The sequence below is a fragment of the Uloborus diversus genome, chromosome 1, assembly GCF_026930045.1.
Source record: "Uloborus diversus isolate 005 chromosome 1, Udiv.v.3.1, whole genome shotgun sequence".
Taxonomy (NCBI): Eukaryota; Metazoa; Arthropoda; class Arachnida; order Araneae; family Uloboridae; genus Uloborus; species Uloborus diversus.
Genome location: NC_072731.1, coordinates 167,614,991 through 167,636,182, shown reverse-complemented (window position 1 = coordinate 167,636,182; position 21,192 = coordinate 167,614,991). Strand labels below are relative to the sequence as shown.

The 21,192-nt window shown below is 32.0% G+C and overlaps 1 protein-coding gene across 1 annotated transcript in view; it reads left to right on the top strand.

Moving 5' to 3' along the window:
• Positions 1–3,972: 3,972 nt before the first annotated feature.
• The window catches only part of LOC129216948 (protein eyes shut homolog), a 73,013-nt gene continuing 55,793 nt past the window's right edge, over positions 3,973–21,192 (top strand). Inside the window, exon 1 of the mRNA XM_054851171.1 lies at positions 3,973–4,398. Within this exon, the coding sequence (XP_054707146.1) occupies positions 3,973–4,398 (426 nt within the window). The remainder of the gene's footprint in view (positions 4,399–21,192) is intronic.

Sequence of the window (21,192 nt, the reverse complement as noted above, 5' to 3'; positions counted from 1 at the left end):
ATATAAATATTCTAATGGAAATTTCACTACCGATTTTGATTAATGAGAATTTTTGTTTCTGTGTTGTTACCTTAGAATACCTTATAAATACCTAATATACCTTTGAATTCTTTAAATTATATTTATCTTTGCAAATTTTTAACTTCATGAAAAAATCAATCCCTCATGGTTTATATATAACAAAATAATGGATAAAAAGTTTTTTTTTTTTTAGTTTCTACCGTGGAATAGTTCTGGATTTTTTTCTTTTATCACAGCAATGATATGTATCCGCAAAAGAAATTTCTGGGTATGTTACTGATTTAGGTTGCTTCTTCTGACAATATTTTCAATCAAAAATAATAAATATAACTTTTATAGAATTTTAAAAATTTGTTCGAAAAATATGTATATCAGGCTTTTAGTCTATGTCCCCTGACAGAAGATCACTTTTGGTTTCGATAAACCATCGAATAATGATATTTTCGCAATCCGATCGTATCTTTTGATCGAAACGTGGAATTTAACACCCGAAACAAACGATCATAATTCCTCAAAAATTAGTTTAGAACTATTTTTTGTTCTATAACTACATTGCTAAACTTTTGAGAACTCGCTAAAGAATTTTCTTTGATCGGGGCTGAACTTTTTATGAAGAAATGAAAAAAATAAAAAAGAGAAAGAAACGATGGATAAAAATGCTAAATAAATTTGTTTGTAAATTGGACTTTTTTCTTTTCTTCCTCTGCATAGTTTTTTTTTTCCTTTCTTTCTTTTCTTTTCTTTTTTTTTTTTTTTTTTTGATAATTGCAACAAACAAAAATATTATATGATCACTCAGTATTTTAATTTAACTTTCGTTTCATATTTTGCAAGTTTGTTTTAATCAACGAATTTAAAAGGATTCGCCGGAGATTCTTTAAATAGCGTCCGGAAGGTCAGATGTTTTTTACCTTAGAAACCCTCTTTTTGATACGTGTCTGGAGCACCTTCATATTTAAATACAAAACTGGCTCACGATTATCTCTTTTTAGTGGAAGTGTGAGATACAAATAGCATGCAAAACTAAGAACATTAAACTGAGCTACAGTGTAATGTGTAATAAATACACTTGCGAAAGACGAGCTCAAAGTGGAGAAGGCGGAAAACACCCCTATGTAGATAACTTGTCTTTAATACTTTTTTTTTCTTCCGGGAATCGAGAGGTTTGAAAAGAGGGAAACACAAATGTACTGACCGTACTGACCACTCAATCTCTCCCCTTTCTTTGTTGGTTATTATGTGGAAATTCCTAAAAAAGGTAGATCTCATTTTTGAAATCAGGTTTGAGATAGACAATGTACTGCAAAAAGCTATACGGTTAGAATTTTTCCGGGGGAGCTGAGCCGGTCTGAAATATTATAGAGGGAGCTCAAGCTCCCCCAGCTCCCCCGCTTCCGACGCCTATGAACTAAGTCACAATATTTCGTTATTTAAAACTTAAACATTGTCAAGAGTAATAACTGATTAATTCTTTTCGAAATTAATTGAAGGTAATTTTTATTATTCAAATATCATGTTATAAATATACTGATGTTTCTTAAAATATTTTCGTAAAAAAATTCTGTTCTTTTGTCCAAGTGCAATAAGTTTTAATACTGACATGATCATGCTGAACTTTGTTACGATGAAAAAAAAAATATAATCAGAATTTTCAAGCAAGAGTATGAGTTCCATATAAAGCTAAAGTTCATGGCCAAATATCTCGCTTATTTATGATTGTATTGACTTCAATTTTTGTACATTCATCAAATTACTCATAAAAAATAAGAAAATAAAATCCGTCTATGTGAAAATTTAACTATTAATCATGCTTGTCAGCAGTTAAACAAGAGATTACAAATTGTCATCCTCATATGTACAATAGTGAATGATCTAGTAACGCTCCTGACGTCATTACCAAGACCTAATAATTTGATAATATGTTATGGTAATGTTTGATCATGCACAGAAATGCTTTATTTCGACAAGACTGAACTGGATCAAGGCCGATTAGACGAGGAGGCCATGTAAGAAACAGGCAGTGAAAACATCGCGCAGGGGAATGCCGTCTGAATCGTCTACCACCCACTCTCTAAATTTCCCCCAACCTTTGTCTGCATTCCCATCATTCATTGCGTGAAAGTGGAGAGGGAGTCCTTTGTTTACGTTTTGCGGAGCCAAGTTTGAATTCTCTTGCTATTTATTCGTATTTTTTAGTACCTACTATGCTTAAAATTTGTATTTGAAAACTCAAACATGCCTGATAGGTGTTGTGTTACCGGTTGTAGATCAAACTACGATGGAAGTACGTCGTATGTTTCGGTATTTAAATTTCCTAAGCAAGCAGAACAACGCGACCGTTGGTTGAAAAAAATCCCGAGGAAAGATTTGATAGTTAATTCTCGAACTGTTGTTTGCGCGAAGCATTTTCCGGAAGAGCAGATTGTTGGAGAAGATGAATTTCCACTAAAGGATGGAACTACGTTGAAAGTCCCAAGGAAATATCCTAAACTTATTGACAATGCATATCCCTCCATTTTCCCGGGATGTCCCTTCTATCTCACCGAAACTTATCAAAAGAGCCGGCAGTCAAGGGAGCAAAAGTTAAAATGTTTGGATGATGCAGCATTGGCTGAATACCATGAAATGGATAAAATCGAAAGTTTTGATGCATTTTCAAGTTCTGTGAAGGATAAGCTCATTCATGCTGAGGAGGGAAACATAACCATTGTAAAAGCGTCAGGTACTATATTTATTTTGATTTTAGATTTTCAACCTGCCCCTAAAATATTGAAAAGCATTCAAATAAAGAACGACATGACTGTAGCAGTATTTCATGGTGATAGTGAACTTCCCACCCAATGTTTTAGTCACATTTTGGATGGTAACCTTTTGAGCAGATGGAGCCAACTTGAAAATATAATAAGTTCTGGGGTCGCATCATTTACCCCGCTCACTGAGAGCAATTCCTATTGTGAATTAGCTGTTAAACACTGGAGAGCATATTGTGATGCAGATGCATCTGAATTAAATTCTTATAACAAAAAATTATTTTTGCTTGAGCAACTACAGTTATGTGAAAAACAGAGAATGTCTAGAAGGTATAGCACCAATATTATTACATTTGCATTCTCTCTATACATTAAATCAGCAATTTCATACATGGTGCTTTATGAAAATCAGCTTTTAACTATTCCCTCCATAGATTACTTTAAAAAAATATTAAATCTTATCAAGTTAAATCACTCCACTAGCCTTGAAACAAATATTGAATATATTAAAGGAAAATTCTTAAAATTGGATGAAAGTGACAGAGCCGTGAATTTAATAATTGATGAAATACATGTCAAAAAAATGTAACTTATATGGGACACTGCATTTCAGGATTTGCTGAAAATAATCCTAATTCTGAAGCAACTTCAGTCCAAGCGTTTATGATTTCCTCTCTGTATTCGTCTTATAAAGAAGTTATAGGACTTGTGCCTGTATGTAGCTTAACAGCTGATGATTTGTATTGCTTAACAGTACAAGCTCTAAAGCTTCTTGAAGAAGCAGGCTTTACAGTCATTTGTTTAATTTCTGATAACAACAGAGTAAATAGAAATATGTTTGAAAAGTTGGGAAATGGAACAATAGCGAATTGTGTTAAAAATCCTGCAAATGAATCCAAAGATCTGTACTTGTTGTTCGACACCGTTCACCTTTTAAAATCTATTCGAAACAACTGGCTTAATCAACTTGATTCTGAAAAAACCTTTATTTGTCCAGATTTTCAAGATAGAAAACTGGAAAGCATTAAATCATCCCCCTCGTTGTGGAGGATTGAGCAATGAAACATTTTTTGCTCTTCATCATACAACAGCGACCATCGTTTTAGTAATAAAACATTTGCTAAACAATGAAGCAAAATATGTGTTAACCTCCAAGTTTCAGTCCGACAATTTAGAGTCAAAATTTTCTCAGTATAGGCAGATGTCAGGAGGAAATTATCATGTATCGGTCCAGCAGTTACTTGAGTCGGAGAGGAAATTACGCTTAAAAAGTATTTTACAACTACATTCAAACAAATTTGGAAACATCCCAATCAAGAATTTAGTACTTGAAATATGTGGAAATGAACAAAGTGAATCAATTGAAGAAAGGTGTGATTTACTTTATAGTGATATCTTTGAAAATTTTGACCACACACAAGTAACAGCGGATGATATTGAAATTTTAACTTTTATCGGTGGATATTGTGTTCACAAGTTAAACGTAGAGTGTCCTCAATGCAAGATTTATTTCCAGTCATCCAAGAATGTATCACTTGAAGATAATATGGAAACCAATAGTAACTTACTTTCTGTCAATTATTTTGCTTACATCAACCGAGGAGGATTAAAGCTTCCATCAGAAAAGGTAATAGAAATGCTGTCATGTTTTTTACTATTTCAAGCTCTCATTTCAGAAAAATATGAAATTACTTTTATGAATTCAAATACCAAACAACATTCAATAATAGTGTAGATTTTAATGAATTACATTCAAGGCAATTTTTTCAAAGATAATCCAAAAGAATGTGACGACTGTAAAAAATCTCTTTTATTTTACACTGAAAAATTAATCAAAACATTTAGTAATATCTGTTTAAATAACTACACAAAAGTTCTGAAAGATCGTCAACAGCAAATATTTACTGATCGCAGGAAGCTGAAAAAATTCAAAAGTGATATAAAAGAAAAAATAAATACTACTGTAGTACTTTGTGATACCAAGTCTATTAGGAAAGAAACAGAACACTCAAGCAAACTGTGTAAAGATACAAAGTCACAAAATGATAGTCAAACGTCTTATTCTGAAAAACAGTGTTTGGACAATCTAGCAGCGGCACCAATTGTTTTAAAGCCGCATATTTGCAATGTTTGTCAAAAGAGTTTTGCCCAAAAACAGTACCTTAAAAAACATGCTTTAATCCATAGTGGTGTAAAAGCCCATGTTTTTGACATTTGCTCGAATGCATTCGCAGATAAAGATAAACTGAAGAGACATTATCAGGTACACACCGGTGAGAAACCTTTTACTTGCAACGTGTGTGAAAAGAAATTTTCCCAAAAACAACATCTGAAAAAACATAGTTCTACGCACAAGACATAAAAAGAGGTTAGTCTTTCATTTGTTTTAATTTTTAGCATTAATTTAAAAGCTTATTTAATCTTATAATCTGTTTCTTTTTCATTTTAAATTATTACGAAGTCTATTTTTTATGTTTTTCCAATATTAGGTCAAAAAAATTTATTAATGAAATTAAAAAAAATATATTATCATTTGATGATTGTGCAGATACTCATGAAGTTTAAAAAAATATATATCATTTGATGATTGTGCAGATACTCATGAAGTTAAAAAAAATATATATCATTAATTTTTGATGAAAATTTTGTTTAAATTGACCTTTTACATTATAGTTGTGAATATTCTTTTAATTTTCACCAATATAAGATTCCAAATGTATAAATAAGATGAATTATTATGTAGAAAATTTGCAACCTGAAAACGCGCTTTTTTTCAGATTCTAATTACTATTAAAAGATATTTCCAAGCACTTTTCAGTTCAGTAAAATACCTAAGAACTCAAATTTTTAAACGAAGTGTCACATTTGTTCGATTTAAACAGAATATGTAAATTAGAAAAAAGAAAACTTCTCGTTAAGTATAAAGTATAATTGTAATATTAAGGGAATAAAGCATCATTGGTTTAAACATTGCTTATAAAAGCAGCAAGTTGTTCATTTTCTTAACAAGACAGTATTTAGTTCACTTTTAGCACAAATATTTTACTTGTTAAAATTAAGTATTTTATACATTAAGATTTTCTTTTAACAAACTACTAAGTGTATTTTTTAAATGTGAAATTGTAATGTGTTTCTCATTGTCAACCAAGACAAACGTATTGGTTTTATTCTGTGTCGCCGTTCAATGCGGCATTGAGGTAAGACGACTTGTGTGACTCACTCGAAGCTTACCCGGCCTCCCCCTCTAGTCGGCCTTGACTGGATCCGGTTAAATCTCCTATATATACGAGCCGACGCATCAGCTTAAGATTAGCCATTTTGGATCGGAGCTCGTGTTTGAGTGGTTGTCTTTACTGGCAAGTAATTGTGTTTGACGATTTGTCACTACGAGAAATTATTAGCGGCACTTTAGTTGTTTATTAAACAAAATATTATTTTTGGCCAATTTGGCAAAACCCGACACTTTGCTTTGGTAACCCTAGCTCCGCAACAGTGAAAAATCCGATCCAAAATGGCGAAACTTAAGCTGATGCGTCGGCCTGTATATATAGCGGCTCTATATCTGGTAACTGAACTGTTTTACTAGTAAGACTGTGTCATTTCAGGGGAATGAAGAAACGAAAAAATGGTCAACAATGAACGTTACTTACTGGAGTTTAGGGTTAATCCACTAGAGTTAGGGTTAAAATTTCAACTATTAAACTATCACCAAACAGGCAATTGCTTCGTTCAAATGTAGAAGCTATTTTTATCCGTCATACCTTGACAGGCGATTTTCTAGTTATTAAGAACAGGAGTCCCCAATAAGACTAACTTCGAAAGAATGTGAAAAGGTACCAGCAAACTAAAACAAGTTGAAATTTTTCATAGGAAGAATAAAAACATGTTAACCACATTTAATAAACTGAAAAACATTCACGAAAATTCCATATTCAATGCAGTACATTTTTTTTTAAAATTTGTAAAATGTAAAGCATACTATTTAAGTTTCCAATCTTAATCTAGTTTTTAACAAGCAACGCGAAAAAAACTCACAGAGCTTAGGCTTGTTAGTCTACGTAACTAAGTTGTGTATACCAGAAAAATAGGTCATAAAAAAAGCTCAAATAAAAATAACATAAGAATTTTCAACAAAGCAGCAATTCCTGCAGTCTAGAAATACACTTTAAAAAGACTCTCGGGATTGAGAAAGATGGTTTCGCAAACTTTTATCTTGAGGTATTTCTTTATAATGAGAAAAAAAGTACTCTTCGGAAAACCCGCAAAAAGTTTTGAAGTTGGTATTTTTTTGAGGGTGAAGCTTATGAAAACAATAACAGTGTTCTTTATTTCCAGCACATAAAAAGTTGTTTTTCTTATCGATAAAATTATTATGTGCTCAAAGGCTAGCATATGGTTTTTCGTAAACTAGTTAAAACTAATGTCATGCACGGTAAAAACCTGGGCTATGGAGTCGGAGTCTTGGAGTCGAAATTTTAAAATTTCAAAAGTCGGAGTCTGTTATTTTTCCTCAAAGTACTTACAGAGTCGGAGTCGAATTGATTTTGTGGTAAATGAGTCGGAGTCGGATTGATTTTGAGGTAAAGGAGTCGGGTTGGAGTCGAAGGCTCCAAAATTCCCGGAGTCATAAGTAAGAATACTTACTTTACAGTAATAACTTTTGTTATATGTATAAAAACAACTAAGAAGTAATAGGAATCTCGAAAGAAAATCAAGTAACATAGTGCTTCTCAAGGAAAAAAATGTTATTCAGAATAAACGAAATAGCTTAAGCATGAGGTTTGTTGTTTTGAAAATTAAAATTAAAGTGCTTTTGTGAAGCTGTGATAAATTCCGTGTCTAGTATCTCTATAATAATAGCTATGTTTGTAAGAGTCGAACGCAAGGCCTTGAAAAATAGCAGGGTAGGCAACAAAATCTGTATCAAAAATCAAAACTCAAAGCCATACTTGCAGCAGCCTAAGAAATTCCAAAAACTGCAGTTTTGAAAGAAGAATTTTTGAACTTTTGTTGTCTTAAAAAACAAACTGAAGATAATTCTATAAAACGACTTCGGCATAGAATATTTCTCTACATAACACTCCTAGTTATAAAAAGGCAGTGGTTATGTATATGAAAGTCGAAACGTCAAGCTTGGAAACACGTGAAAAATAGGAAATTAAAATGACACCAGGAATCAAAACATCGGAGAACCATTTTTGGCTGCATATGAGATCCTAAAATCTCTTAGCTTCATTTGCAACCTGTTGGTTGGCCAGAGGATAAACAAAAAACTTCTCCTCACCTTTTCTTGATGCAAGTAAAAAATCTTCGTGATTTCTCTTACGGCTGTACTGCTATGTGGAGGTAAAGCACAGTGTTTGCAAGTTTTTCATTTTTCATTTTTTAATTCATTTTCGTCATCGATTGTACGTAAGCTTTAGGGTACAAACTTGCTTATCTGGTTTCTGCTGAAAATAAAGCAGGAAGAAAATTTCTAATCCTAGCATTTTACTCTTTTTAGTAAGTAATGCAAAACATATTTCCTCAAATATCTCAAAAATTCATTTTCGCAGATACTGCACTTCACCTTCCTATGGTAGAGTAACGACTCATTCCTAGCATTTGGATATGTCTAGCCCTTCCATCTCATTTCGGCATATAATAAGTATTTATCTTCCAGAATTATACGTTTGATAGATTTGGTTCACTTAATAATACTGTTACAAATCCTGTAAATAGTAATTATTGTAGTAAAGTAACCTGTAAATAGTTTTCCGTAATGAATATACAACCCCTTTTCATATGGCTAAAGTATATGACCCCCCTATTTCCTTTTTGTTTAGAAGCTAAATCATTTTTCAGCACCATTAAATCACTTTTCAATTGTTCTTGATTAGCCGCAATGTCATTTTTTAATTGTTCTTGATTAACCGCCATATCATTTTTTAATTGCTCTTGATTTGCAGTAAAACTTGCAGTCAAATCACTTTTTAATTGTTCTTGATTAGCCACCATATCTTTTTTTACAGAGTTGATTGCGTCAAGAAGTTGTTTTAATTGTTCATCCATTGCGCGAGTAATCACCATAAAAATAAAGTCCAAATTCAAAAAGTTTTTATGAAAAAAATGTCCAAAGTCACACTTACTCCAAGAAAGTCCAGAAGAACCCCGCGTTGGGCGTCAAATTGTAACGGATTCGGTGCGACTTCCACTTTCTTGAAATGAAGACACAGTTCTTGATAAAAACACAGGAAATTTATTTACACTATGTACAGGAAAGATCGTCAACAACTGCTAAATTATTCATCAGCAATTAAGCAATTATCACACAACACCGTAAACTCAACGTTTACACAGGTATTTACTTCCAAATACGAAAACAACACAGCGAAATGCCTCGCAATAAACAGAGCAAATACGCTCTCCGTTCGAAACCTCAATCGAAACTAACTCTTTATCCACCGCTAACGGTTTATATACACACCGAAAAGAAATCTCTCAAATATTCCACACGCTTCTGGAACATAGTAGACCGTTATCAAATTTTATCAATGAACAAAAAGGAAATAGGGGGTCATATACTTTAGCCATATGAAAAGGGGTTGTATATTCATTACGGGAAACTATTTACAGGTTACTTTACTACAATAATTACTATTTACAGGATTTGTAACAATACTGTAAAAAATATCATTACGAGTCTCTTGCCTTTTTTACATCAACTGCTCGCTTAATATTGCGTACTTCCTCCATATATTTGAAAAGAAAAATCTAAGTGTTTTTAACATTATATCAATCTTCATAACAAAAATTGGAAATCTTTCACTTTTTCTGACTGAATAATTTAACTTGAATAAATAACACTATTTAAACGAATAGCCGTTTAACAATGTAATTGTGTGCAGTAGGGTGTATCGAAAAAAACTTTTTTTCGAAATTCAATTTGTCAAATAGATAAAAAGTTGCCCCTACCGACCCATATCTTACATAAAAAAAATTAATCCGAATCAAAAAATATTCGAAATTATAAGCTTAAAGCCCGCACGAGGCTTTAAGAGTTCATAATTTTCTTCAAAAAATCAATTTTTTCTAATTTTTTTGAGAACAGAAAAAGTGTTAAAAAATTTTTAAGTTGAAAATTGTGAGTAATAAAGACCGGAATTATCGTCGAATAAAATGTTTTGCTCTCATGCGGCATTTAAGTCCTTGCATAGAATGCAAAAAAAAGGGGATTTTTTAAAAGTTCGAGTTAGGATTTTCAATATAAATGTATTAGCTGTTTTTTTTTTTAAATGTCGGTTTAAAATTTTCTTTGCTAATAAAGAATTTTTACAATTGGATAAAAGCTACTTGAATTCATTTTCTGATCATATTGTAAGATTAGTTTTGTGCAGTTAAAAAAAAAGGTTATAAAATAATCTTTCAAACATCGTTTTCATTTTAGTACATAGAAGTATGTTATTAAGTATAAAAAAACTAAACACCAAAACATATGTAAAATATTTAGTTGTATTATTGTATTCATCAAACTTTTTCCATGCTGCTGTTTTTCAACAGCTCCAAAAGGATGCATGAGTTTTGCTGTATGCGTTTTTAGTACACCATTTGTAGATTATTGCAAAGTCACATAATAATAAGCAACTATCGTTTGGGAAACAAAAGTGTGCCTTTCGCTTTGTATGAGATGGGAAGAGATTTGTTCCCAAAAAATAATGCGATTGATGAAAACGCGGGCTGTGGCTCTACAGCAGTTAGTTTTAGAGTTTAAATATTTGTGGACAATTAACAAAATATCCCTGTAAACTTCATAACCTTCGAATAATTTTTTTAAATATTTTTCTTTTCTTATGGGAGTCATGCTTGGCTTTTGCTCAAGAACTGCAAATTTCGGACAAATACGATGTCTTTGATTTATGTACCGCTGTATCCGATTTAACTACATTAATGTTGGTCATTGTATCAGTGTATTTGATTAACTACAGCAGGGAGTGAACGCTGATTGGTTTCACCAAGTCACACTCTTAGTAAAAGTTTTTATATAACTTCACAAATTTTACCTTTCACATAAAAGAGACATTCAAAAACATGAGCCGCTTAACGCGCTGCTAGTCATTTTGTGTTTCATCCAAGTTTCTATAGACTCTTGGTCAAATATTGCAGATTTGTCAACTAATTCATCCAACGTATTTTTTTTTTTTTTTTCAAGGAATCACCCACATTTATAAAGGATGTCCCAAAATTAACGCAAGATTTGAATTTGCCACCATTTTTTCCAGAAATTGTTGGCAGCCATGAAAAAAGAACAATTTGACAGTTGAGAGTTTAGGGTTAGTAAAAATGGGGTGTTATTGTACCACACAGCTAGAGAGAGTGAAACATTTCAATTACTGCATAAGGCATTTCCTAGTCGCGTACTCTCTCATTTCGGTGATCAGAATTGGCACCCTAGGTCGTGTGATTTAACATTTTCAAATTTCTTCTTATGGGGTTATTTGAATTCAAAGGTCTATGTCAACAAGCCCAGAACCACCCGTGCATTACCGTGTTGCGATACCGAGCGCCAATAACAGTAACTGCTTGACCAGCCTGAACTTTCATTATTTTTGAAACAATTGTTCAATAATGAAAGCGCGTTATTGTATCGTATAACGCTCCATTTTTGATTACCCTAAACTCTCAGCAGTCAAATTGTTCTTTTTTCAGGGTTGCCAACCATTTATTGCAAAAATGGCGGCAAATTCAAATCTTGCGTTAATTTTGGGACACCCTTTAATATCCTCTTCATGGTAACAAAAACATCGGCAGGCATTTTCTAGAGTTAGAGAGCATGAATAATGATTGTTTTTTTTAAATTCCTTTTTCTTCGGAGAAAACTATTGTGCACTTTCAATAAATGAAAGGTTTTGAGTGTTTTCCTTAAGCTAACTGAAGCGTTCCAACATTGTATTCTGGCTACTGCAACGGGTTAAGCAATCTGTTATGCACTTTCTCATTTTTTTTCTAAAGCGAAAATTTGTGGGTAATTTTTAGTGACGGTTTTCGAAAACGTTTATAATTTCTACGCATTCTCTCAATTGCTGAACGTATGAAATTAAAACGTCTAATGAAAATGTAAATTCACTTTCATCTTTCATCATATAAGACACAATGTTTTTCTTGCTCTTCTTGTAAAAATACGAGGAAGGAAGGTGATTCAAAATTCAAATGGTATTTGTGAAAATATTTGTTTGAAAACGTTTGCATAGAAAATCTGTGGGATTGGAAATCTTGCGGGATTTTACTATCAATCCCGAGGGTTTAACCCCGCAAAATATCATGCGGGATCCCGCAAGATTTGGGATCGAGATTTTGGGATTGAAAACACTATTTCTAACCAAGCCACATGGCCTTGTTAAATGCTTTTTTTTTTTTTTTGTAAAAATAGTTTTGTACAGTTTAGAATAAATGCGGGAGACCTATATAATGTTTATGATAGTTTTTTCCCCTTACTTTTTCTCCAACTTTACTGTGTGCATTTTTCAACTTGAAAAATTTTTAACATTTTTTTCTGTTGTTCAAAAAAAAAAAAAGAAAAATATTGATCTTTTGAAAAAAAAAAATGATAAGCTTTAGGCCTCGTGCGGGATGCCTAAATAATTTGTGATTCGGTTAAAAGTTTTTATATAATGTGTGGGTAGGTAGAGGCAACTTTATATCAACTTGACAACTTGCATTTTGAAAAAAAAGATTTTTCGATACACCCTAGTGCAATACAGTACAATACATTACATAACATTACAATATATCACACACATGCACATTTTATACAATAGCAGGTATATAGAAGCAGATTATATATAAAAAACACATATAAACACTAAATAACGACATACTTGTTTGGTTGGTGAGTATTAAGAGCGAGACTCCCCTCCACCAGAAGAGAACAAGTCTCTTAAAATACCCCCTAAAAATTTCAACGTTATAAGTCAACGATATGATGCCTCATCCCTAATAAGATTCCCATTTTCAAAGACTTTTCTCACCTATTAATCCTTGAATTTTCTTCCCCGTATTTCACTTCTTCAGCTTTAGCCTCTGCATCCCTTTTCTTCAATAACCAGCTAACCTATACCATTTAAAGTATTTTTCTTCATACCAAACGTTTCAATTGATTTATAGCGTTATGCAGTAAAACGCCTCCTAACGGACACTCTTCAACTGCGGACACCCCTCTTATGTGGACAATTTTTAATTAACCGATTCCTAGGCAAATAACGTTATTAAACCCCTGTCCTGCGGACGCCCCTATGTATTAAGGACAACAAATGTTGTCCCGTTAGTGGGCCCATAGATAAGTTTTACTGTATTATCCACCAGGAACAATAAAATTACGTAGAAACTAACTCCTTAAAATGCATGCCTTGAGCTGGTTTTGATACTAAATGTCTGACAATTTATGAGTAAGTAATGTAATAAGTATTTCATAATGTATATTTGAATCAATGTTTGAATCCGAATGAATTTCTACATTGTTTTCTTAGCTTTGAGTTGAAGCATAAGTGAATGAGTGTTCAGTGTTCATTTTTTTAATTTTATATTCAAAACAATGTAGCGAATACTTTAATCTTTAAAGTTCTGTTAGAAATGTCACAAGAGCAAATATACATAAGTGCAAATGTAGTTTTTATGTTAATCGAAAGCGAATATAAGTTTATATTTACTTTTACTGCATATTATTGATTAATAATTATAACATTTTTAAACTCGTTTTTTAAGCTTTACTCTAATTTACACACATGTTTATCTCTTGAAATGTCTACTGTAAAATGATTTAAACTAATTTTATTTACTTCGCTTCAACACCACATGACAGAAACGAAATAAATGTCAGTTTTTTTTTTTAAATATCTATTTAAAAAGTAATCACAACAAATATACCTTAGTTTTAAAGCGTGTGTCCTCTTTTACAGTGTCAAAACTTTTTTGCCCCGGACGGAATCCCGAGGGATGATATCAGCAATAAATAAAAAAAATAAATAAACAATACAACTGCAGTGTAAAAAAATCTAACATTTGTCAGTCGGTATAGTATAAGAAGTAAAAATGTTCTTCTTATAGAACCTTTTTACTTTTTTTAAGTTTGAAAAGTATATGATGACAAGATTTTAGATTGCGTACACTCATTCATTGCAAATACGAAGCTGTTCTAATATTTTTTTTTGGCTTTCTTTACTTTCGCGAAGGGGAATTTTTTAAAAAACTTTTTGTCATCAACCTCATTGTAGTTTGACATTTCTTGATTTGGGACTGTCACTGGATTAAGTGTCTTTAAACAAATGTAAAATAAAAGTTTGCTCCATTTTGCTTAAATGAACCAAAAAACACATTTATAACCAACTTAAAAAGTTGCAATTTTAACTTTAACATATCTATTAACACGTGAAACTATGATAAATCTTCCGACATCTTACTTTTTTTCTGATGACTTTAAAACTCTTTAAGCACAAAAGTCTTTCGCACACGTTTTCAGAAATGTGAATCATACTTCTTTTCTTAAGTGTTTAATAAAGAACTTGAGGGTGTTAAGGTCCACCTAAAGTTTGGTCGCTGTTGTAGTCATCATTTATAATAAAGCTAAAAAAATTTTTGCAACACCTTTATTTCTTGTTATCTAACTATCGGAAAAAAAGCTCAATACAATATCGTGACCTAGGGTAGATGATAAAACCTTCTGTTTTCAATTTCTGAAAATTTGCAAATAGCAGGCAAAATGACATATTAGGTCTGAAAGTGAGTAATAGTGTAAAAATATCGCTCATTGACAAATGTGTTTAAGAGAAAGGAGATGACAAAAATGAAAATCAGCTTTTTTTCTCAATGTAAACAAACAAAATTGTCTTCATCAGCTATTTTCAACTCTTCACGGACGTATTTGTTCGTCAAGTCAGACATTTATGCATAACAGATTCATCCTCTTAGCATACAACCTCTGTTTACTGGGTAAATTCACCAACTTCAAAGTTTTATCAAAGATATGGATCTAGAGAATAATCAATCGCCTTTAAACAAATACCAGCATCAACAATCCCTTCTGTACGAAATGTTGATGCAAAACCAGTAAATAACACTGTGCGGCAAAAAAAAAAAAAAAAAAAAGAAACCTTCAAAATGTTTCTGACATTTTGTCGGCTGATTCTTATGTAAAATGACCCCCTGAATTCGAATTTGTCCTGCGTTTCCTCCCTATACGTATCAATTTTTTTTAAAGGCCCCCAAGTTTTTTTTTTTTTTTTTCAATTTTCCTTATTTTTAAATCAATTATTTTTTGGAGTTTAAAGGAGCTTTAAATTAACTACTAACAAAGTTTTGGAGGGCAAGAGAAGTTTAAAGTTCAAGATCAAGGACACTGATAGCAAAAGGAGGGACTTATGGGGGGGGGGGGGTATACTCCCCTAATATTTAAAAAAAATCACGAAATATGGTCTTTTTATTCTGTTTTTTTAAAAACAATGTTTGTAAAAATATTTTCGATTCAGAATGTGAGTATAAGACTCGCTTCTATGACTCCCATTTCCAAAAAAATTGATTACAAATGAGATTGATTACCATGATTACAAATGAGCCATGTCATCAACCAGGCCATAACACTCAGTCATTTTAGACTGTGTGAAAGCGTTGCTCAATTCGTTCACTTAGCAATGTTGAAAAATATGATCTTCAACTGTGCTAAATTCTTAAGTTTCTGGTCATTAACACAACAAAAACAAGTTCCATGAAATGTAATGCGAATGACATTGACGGTGAAACGTTTCCAATTTTATTGCTAGCACTATGCGCTAAACAACTCTGGAAAGGACATAACCTTTAATCATAGATTTCTTTCAGTAGATTGAATATTATTTAGAGTTATTAGTTTCATGAAATAAACACTATTTTCACATAAACAGCTTTGAGAAAGCTTTATCTTTCAATCTCTGGTTCATATTGTTAAAACTTTCTTTTTTTTCTAAGAAAAAATTCGTTTTTATAGTAAAAAGGAAAGAGAGAAGAGAGAACATATATCCTTTAAGCACTGATTTTGTTCCGTAGAATAAATGTTACTTAGCATCGTCATTTTTCAAGTAAGAAATATATATTTGTTTTAGATCACAGCTTTGAGAAGGGTCACTTTTTAGTTGAATGGCTGTCATGCATGATGTACTTTTCCTGAAGTAAAGGCTCTTTTTTAACTGCTTAACATTGAGAAAAATAAATATTCCATCGCGTGTTTTTCTTCAGTTCAAGTATCGTTATTATCAATTTTTCATTAGGATATTTTTTTATATACCCAAATTTGAAAACGTTGCACACGTTCATCATTGTTTCTTCCTAAAAATAGATAGCTTTCGTTGTTTCTAGACGAAGGCACAGAGAAAATTTTTCTGACTGTGTTTTCAAACTCTTAATTAACTTTTACAATTGATGAACTCATTAATGAAATTTTGAATGCTTTCATATCCTTATTAATTTTAATGTTTCGATAGCACGATTGAAAGAAAACCCAATCATTTAAGCCTGTTTTCCGAATTAAGGGTGCTTAAATGTTTTTTTTTTTTTAATATAAGCTGTCTACAAAGGAAACAAAAAACGTACAGTTGCCGTTTCTATACAGAGTGATTCCCCAATAAATTACAATATGTTATGCTGCTAACGCTGGATATCCCTCGATCACACCATAAAAATGTACCGATAACGTGGATTGAGAGAAGAAAAGAGATACATTCGTTTAGTTAAGCGAGAAATTTTAATCAAACTGTTCAAATCTTTTTTATGTGGTGGAACTTAAAACAATGAAATAAAATATTTTTCTCCTACACAAGCTTTGTGACAGAGACATTTCAAGAAAAACAACACGCATGATTCAATGAAGTAAAATAAGCAAAATCGCTGTTCAATAGATACAGATAAGCAGATGCAAATATTCATTTAATAGTGAGGAACGCAAAAGCAAGATTTCCTGCTACGTCTTCTCATATTTGCAAGTTTACTCTAGAATGCAAAAATTAGTTTCGTTCTCTATTAGAAAATCTTATTTTTGTATTTATATTTTTGAAAATTGAAGGACGAAACAGTTGGTAAATATTAGATACCACTTAAAAGGGGCAAGCTAAAGTATTATAGCGTTTCTTTTGGTCCATACAATAATAATATTATGGCAAGATTTTGTAAGGGCGAAGAAAAAGCCATTTCCAGAGGCTAGAAAGAGAAAGAGAGATAGAGAGAGAGGGAGAGTGAGAAAGAAAGTCAGTTTTAAACTCTCAATGATATCTCGTAACCTAATCTTCAAACATTTTCTTGTAAACTCGAATTAGCACGGTGTAATACTACTAAAAGTTGTGTTTTTTTTTTTTAACTAATTCTTATCTAGTTAGCAATGATGAGTCAATTCTTCCAGTTAAATTGCACGTTTTGTTTTTTAACAAGCTTTTTTTACCTTTTATGATAATATGAATAAAGCAGTGGAGGAGTATTTCATTTTAGATTGATCTCCCATCGCAAAGAAAATAAATAGATACATGAGAAATATTTTATTTTTACAAGTTTAAATTATTTAGAGCAGATTAAAGCTCATTTTACCATAATATGCGTGCCTGAATTTCCCTCTTCATAAAGCAGTTTCAGTTAGCATTCTTTGAAATAAATAAATCAGCAGAGGATTTCTGTTCAAATTTTGTAAATTGAAAAGCTAAAAAAAATTCAATTAACTATCAAGTGTTTGATCCGTTTAGTTGAAAAAAATATATAAAAAGAAAATGTTTTAAAGATACTGGTTGTCAAAATGCGTATATTTATTACAGCTTGATTTCTCTAATGCCCACTGAGCAGTAGTTTTATTCACTATTTTTTCTCGCGTACTTGAAAGATCTTCAGAGATTGCATGGTTTGTTCCTTTAGCCATACTCAAAGGACAAAAATCGTCCTCAGATATTGAGTGTAAAAAACAATCTACCCATCCAAAACAAATGGGAAATCCCGCTGCAACATTCCCATATGAAAAGGAATAAAACAATCAAACGAAACACTCTTTAGAAACCAAATCAATTCTTTGCAATTTAAAATGTTTCTCCAAATGAACAAAAAATGCAATAAACTACATTGACAGTGGCTTCAAAATGTAAACAAATAATCATGCATCTATTGTTTATGGCCAAAGTCACCAAGCCACCACGTTACTGCAATACAACCTATCAGTGAGCGAAGCGAACTCCGACGGATTATCGGTCCGATCTCTTGAGCGAAAACTTTTAAATTCCACTCTCTTGCTGAGCATTTCTCTCACTTACTGTCCTTCCTTATGTACTTGAAAGATAATCATATATTGCCTAATTTGTTTTTTCCACCAAAGACAAAAATCTTCCACTAACCTGATATTTTGTGCACAGAACTACCGTATTGTAATTTATCTGGACGGAAATACTATTTGTTTCGTCTTTAAATTCCGCCATATTTTCCTTTAATATATGCACTGATTAGCTTGATAACCCTTAAAGTATTCTTGCAGGGGTGCTAAAATCATATGGATTTGGGCCGAGAAAAAAATGTTGCTAGGTACGGTACTTTCTGATCATTTGGTTAGAAAAACCTGAGGCAATGATCTCATCACATGGTTCAACTACGGCGACAGGAAGACACGTGAACCTAGCGTGAACCTTTTGCGTGAACTTAGTAAAAAAAAAACCCTATTTTTTCCAGTATTTTGCTTCAAAATATATCACAGGACCTAAAATCGTTGCTTTCAAGAGAAATAAAAAGGCTTCACTCTCTCTCTCTCTCTCTCTCGACGTTTTATCTATTCTCACGTGACATATTACAGTAGAAAATTATCCTTACAAAAAGCAGAGCTGGCTTTCTTATCTACCTACCTCTGGCAACGGGTTAAATATTTATTTCAGTTCTCGCTTAACAATAGGTTCCGAATAAATATTAATCAATTGAAAGATATAACCATCCAATGTTAAAATTAATTGACTAATTAACAAAAATGTTTCCTATTCGATCCTCTAAACCATTCTCGGAACAACTTAATCGCTCAAATTTTTTTTTGCCAATATCGGTCCAGCCATTTAAAAGCCTTACGGTCACAAACACATGAACAGAAGAAATATATATATTAAGCTAAGTGTCCATAACAAACTTATCTTATTGAATCTAATTGCTTGAAACCTTTATATCGTTCAAAGAAGTATATACTTAATATCTAATGCTTCTTTTATATATTCGAGAATAGAACTCACTTTAAAAGAATATGGGATGAGTAGGGTAAGTGATATTTGTTATCTAAATAGCTTGAATGTAATCGTTTAGTTTATTATAAATCAAATTGCGAATTTTTTACAATTCACTTTCTATAAAAAAAAGGGATTTTCTAACATCAAAGAAGTTTCACCCCATAAAGTGATGCATTTAATTTTCTTTTTATGCAAAAACATGTTTGGAACAGTTTACATTCACTTTGTTCTAATTTATTTAAAAATGAGTTTAGATGTTAGATAAATATTGATATAGTACGGCAATAATGAGTGGTTGGCCTCTTCAATATGAAGTAAATATAAAAAAATACTCTCATATTTTGAAGCCTAAATGTTTTTTTCTTTCCTTTTTCAAAAGATATTTGAAAAACATTTTCAATAGCTTTCATTACCTATTTTCAAAACACGATACTTGGTGAACAGCCCGCATAAAAACTTTTTAAAAAATTTATTTTTGAGTTCAACCCAGAAAGCAATTTATCACTCTACTTAGATAAAATATGCTACTGACTATATATTTAAAAACTCAGGCTGCTCAACGATCAATACATCCACGTGTGTGCGCACTTTATCTGATTTTTTTTTCTTTCGAGAAAAGGATGTTTCTCCACTATTAATAATGCCTTTGAAAATGAGATAAATGTAATAAGATAACTCTTTTATTTTACCACTAAAGATTCAACTTCTTTGAAGTTTTCTTTAAAAAAGGCGAGGTAAGGGAGCCTTACTCTACTTTTCGGAAAATCAAAGGGATTGCAAGTTTTCTTTCGAAAGAAGGAGAAAAGTCTCCCGTTTACAGATTAAAGATGCCTCTTTTAATGATATTTCTTCTGCTTTCTTTTTCTTTGCAAAACCCGTTTCTCTTGTAGTCAAACGCTAAGCTTTGGTTCTCGGAAAAATTTTAAAAAATAAAATTGTACTGCGCTTTCGTTTAGTCGCTAACTATTTTCGTTTCATAACAGAAATAAATTGTTTCCAAGTTTGCAATTTGGCACTTGTATCAATATTATCTCTTTACTATTCTCAGTTTTACTCCTTTTTTACTTCCTTTTACAAAAAAGGAAGTATTGTATTCGCGAAAAAAATTTCACTAAAAAATCGGCCTTAATTTTCATTTTGCTCACCCCGAATAAATGTTTAGTTTTTTTTTCGACCCGAACACACGTGGATATATGCCTAGGAACGTACAGACACCCAAAATATCCATTTTGGTGATCCCCGATTTAATTACAACGAGTTTTCTCGAGACGTCCTTGTGTACGTATGTACACACGGTGTACGTTTCCTTGCTTACTCCAAAGCTCGATTATCATCAAATTGGCGTAAAAGCAAGTCATGTGATGCACACATCAGCTCATTTTAATTGTTATTAATAACTAGAAAATTGGCTGTGAAGATATGACGGGTGAAAATTGCTTCTACATGTGAACAAAACAATTGCCTGTGTGGTGATATTTTGATGATTGAAATTTAAACCTAACTTCAGTGGATTAACCATAAACTCTAGTAGATAGCGTTCATTGTTGACCACTTTTTCGTTTCTTCATTCTCCTAAAAGGACAGTCTTACCAGTAAAACAGTTAAGAAACAGCATCCAACTCAGCCTCGACAAAACAAACCGTTTCCCTGCATCATAAACATTACCAAGAAAAAAAAAATATTATCAAATTATCCTGTCTTGCAGCGAGTTTCATTGTTGATGACGTCACGAGCGTTACTCGATCCTTCGCTTTATATATATCAAGATGGTTTGTTTTTGTTTTAGAGTCATTGCTCGTAAATGAATATTATAAGTTATATCTAGATACATTTTTCATCTTCACTTTGCTGTTTATGCTTCAATGGAGCGCTGTTGTAAAAATTTAAGAAGAACCAAATTTATTACCTTCCACCATTGTTTCCGACAAAATAAATTCCCTCGTTAGCAGTTCAAGGAACTGCTGTTAGAAACTACATTCATACATTTTGTAAATAAATACGCTGGGTGGTGTAATTAGCACGTCCAGGTTTTTAGAGTGCATGCGATTATAACAAAATATGAAGAGAATGTGACGACATGCAGACCAAATGGCGGGATAATAATTTTAATAAGTTTTCTTGAACCACTATTTTAGAAGAATTTGTCAGGGCAGTGTGTCTTCCCCTATTTATCACCTTTGTTTATCAGTAAA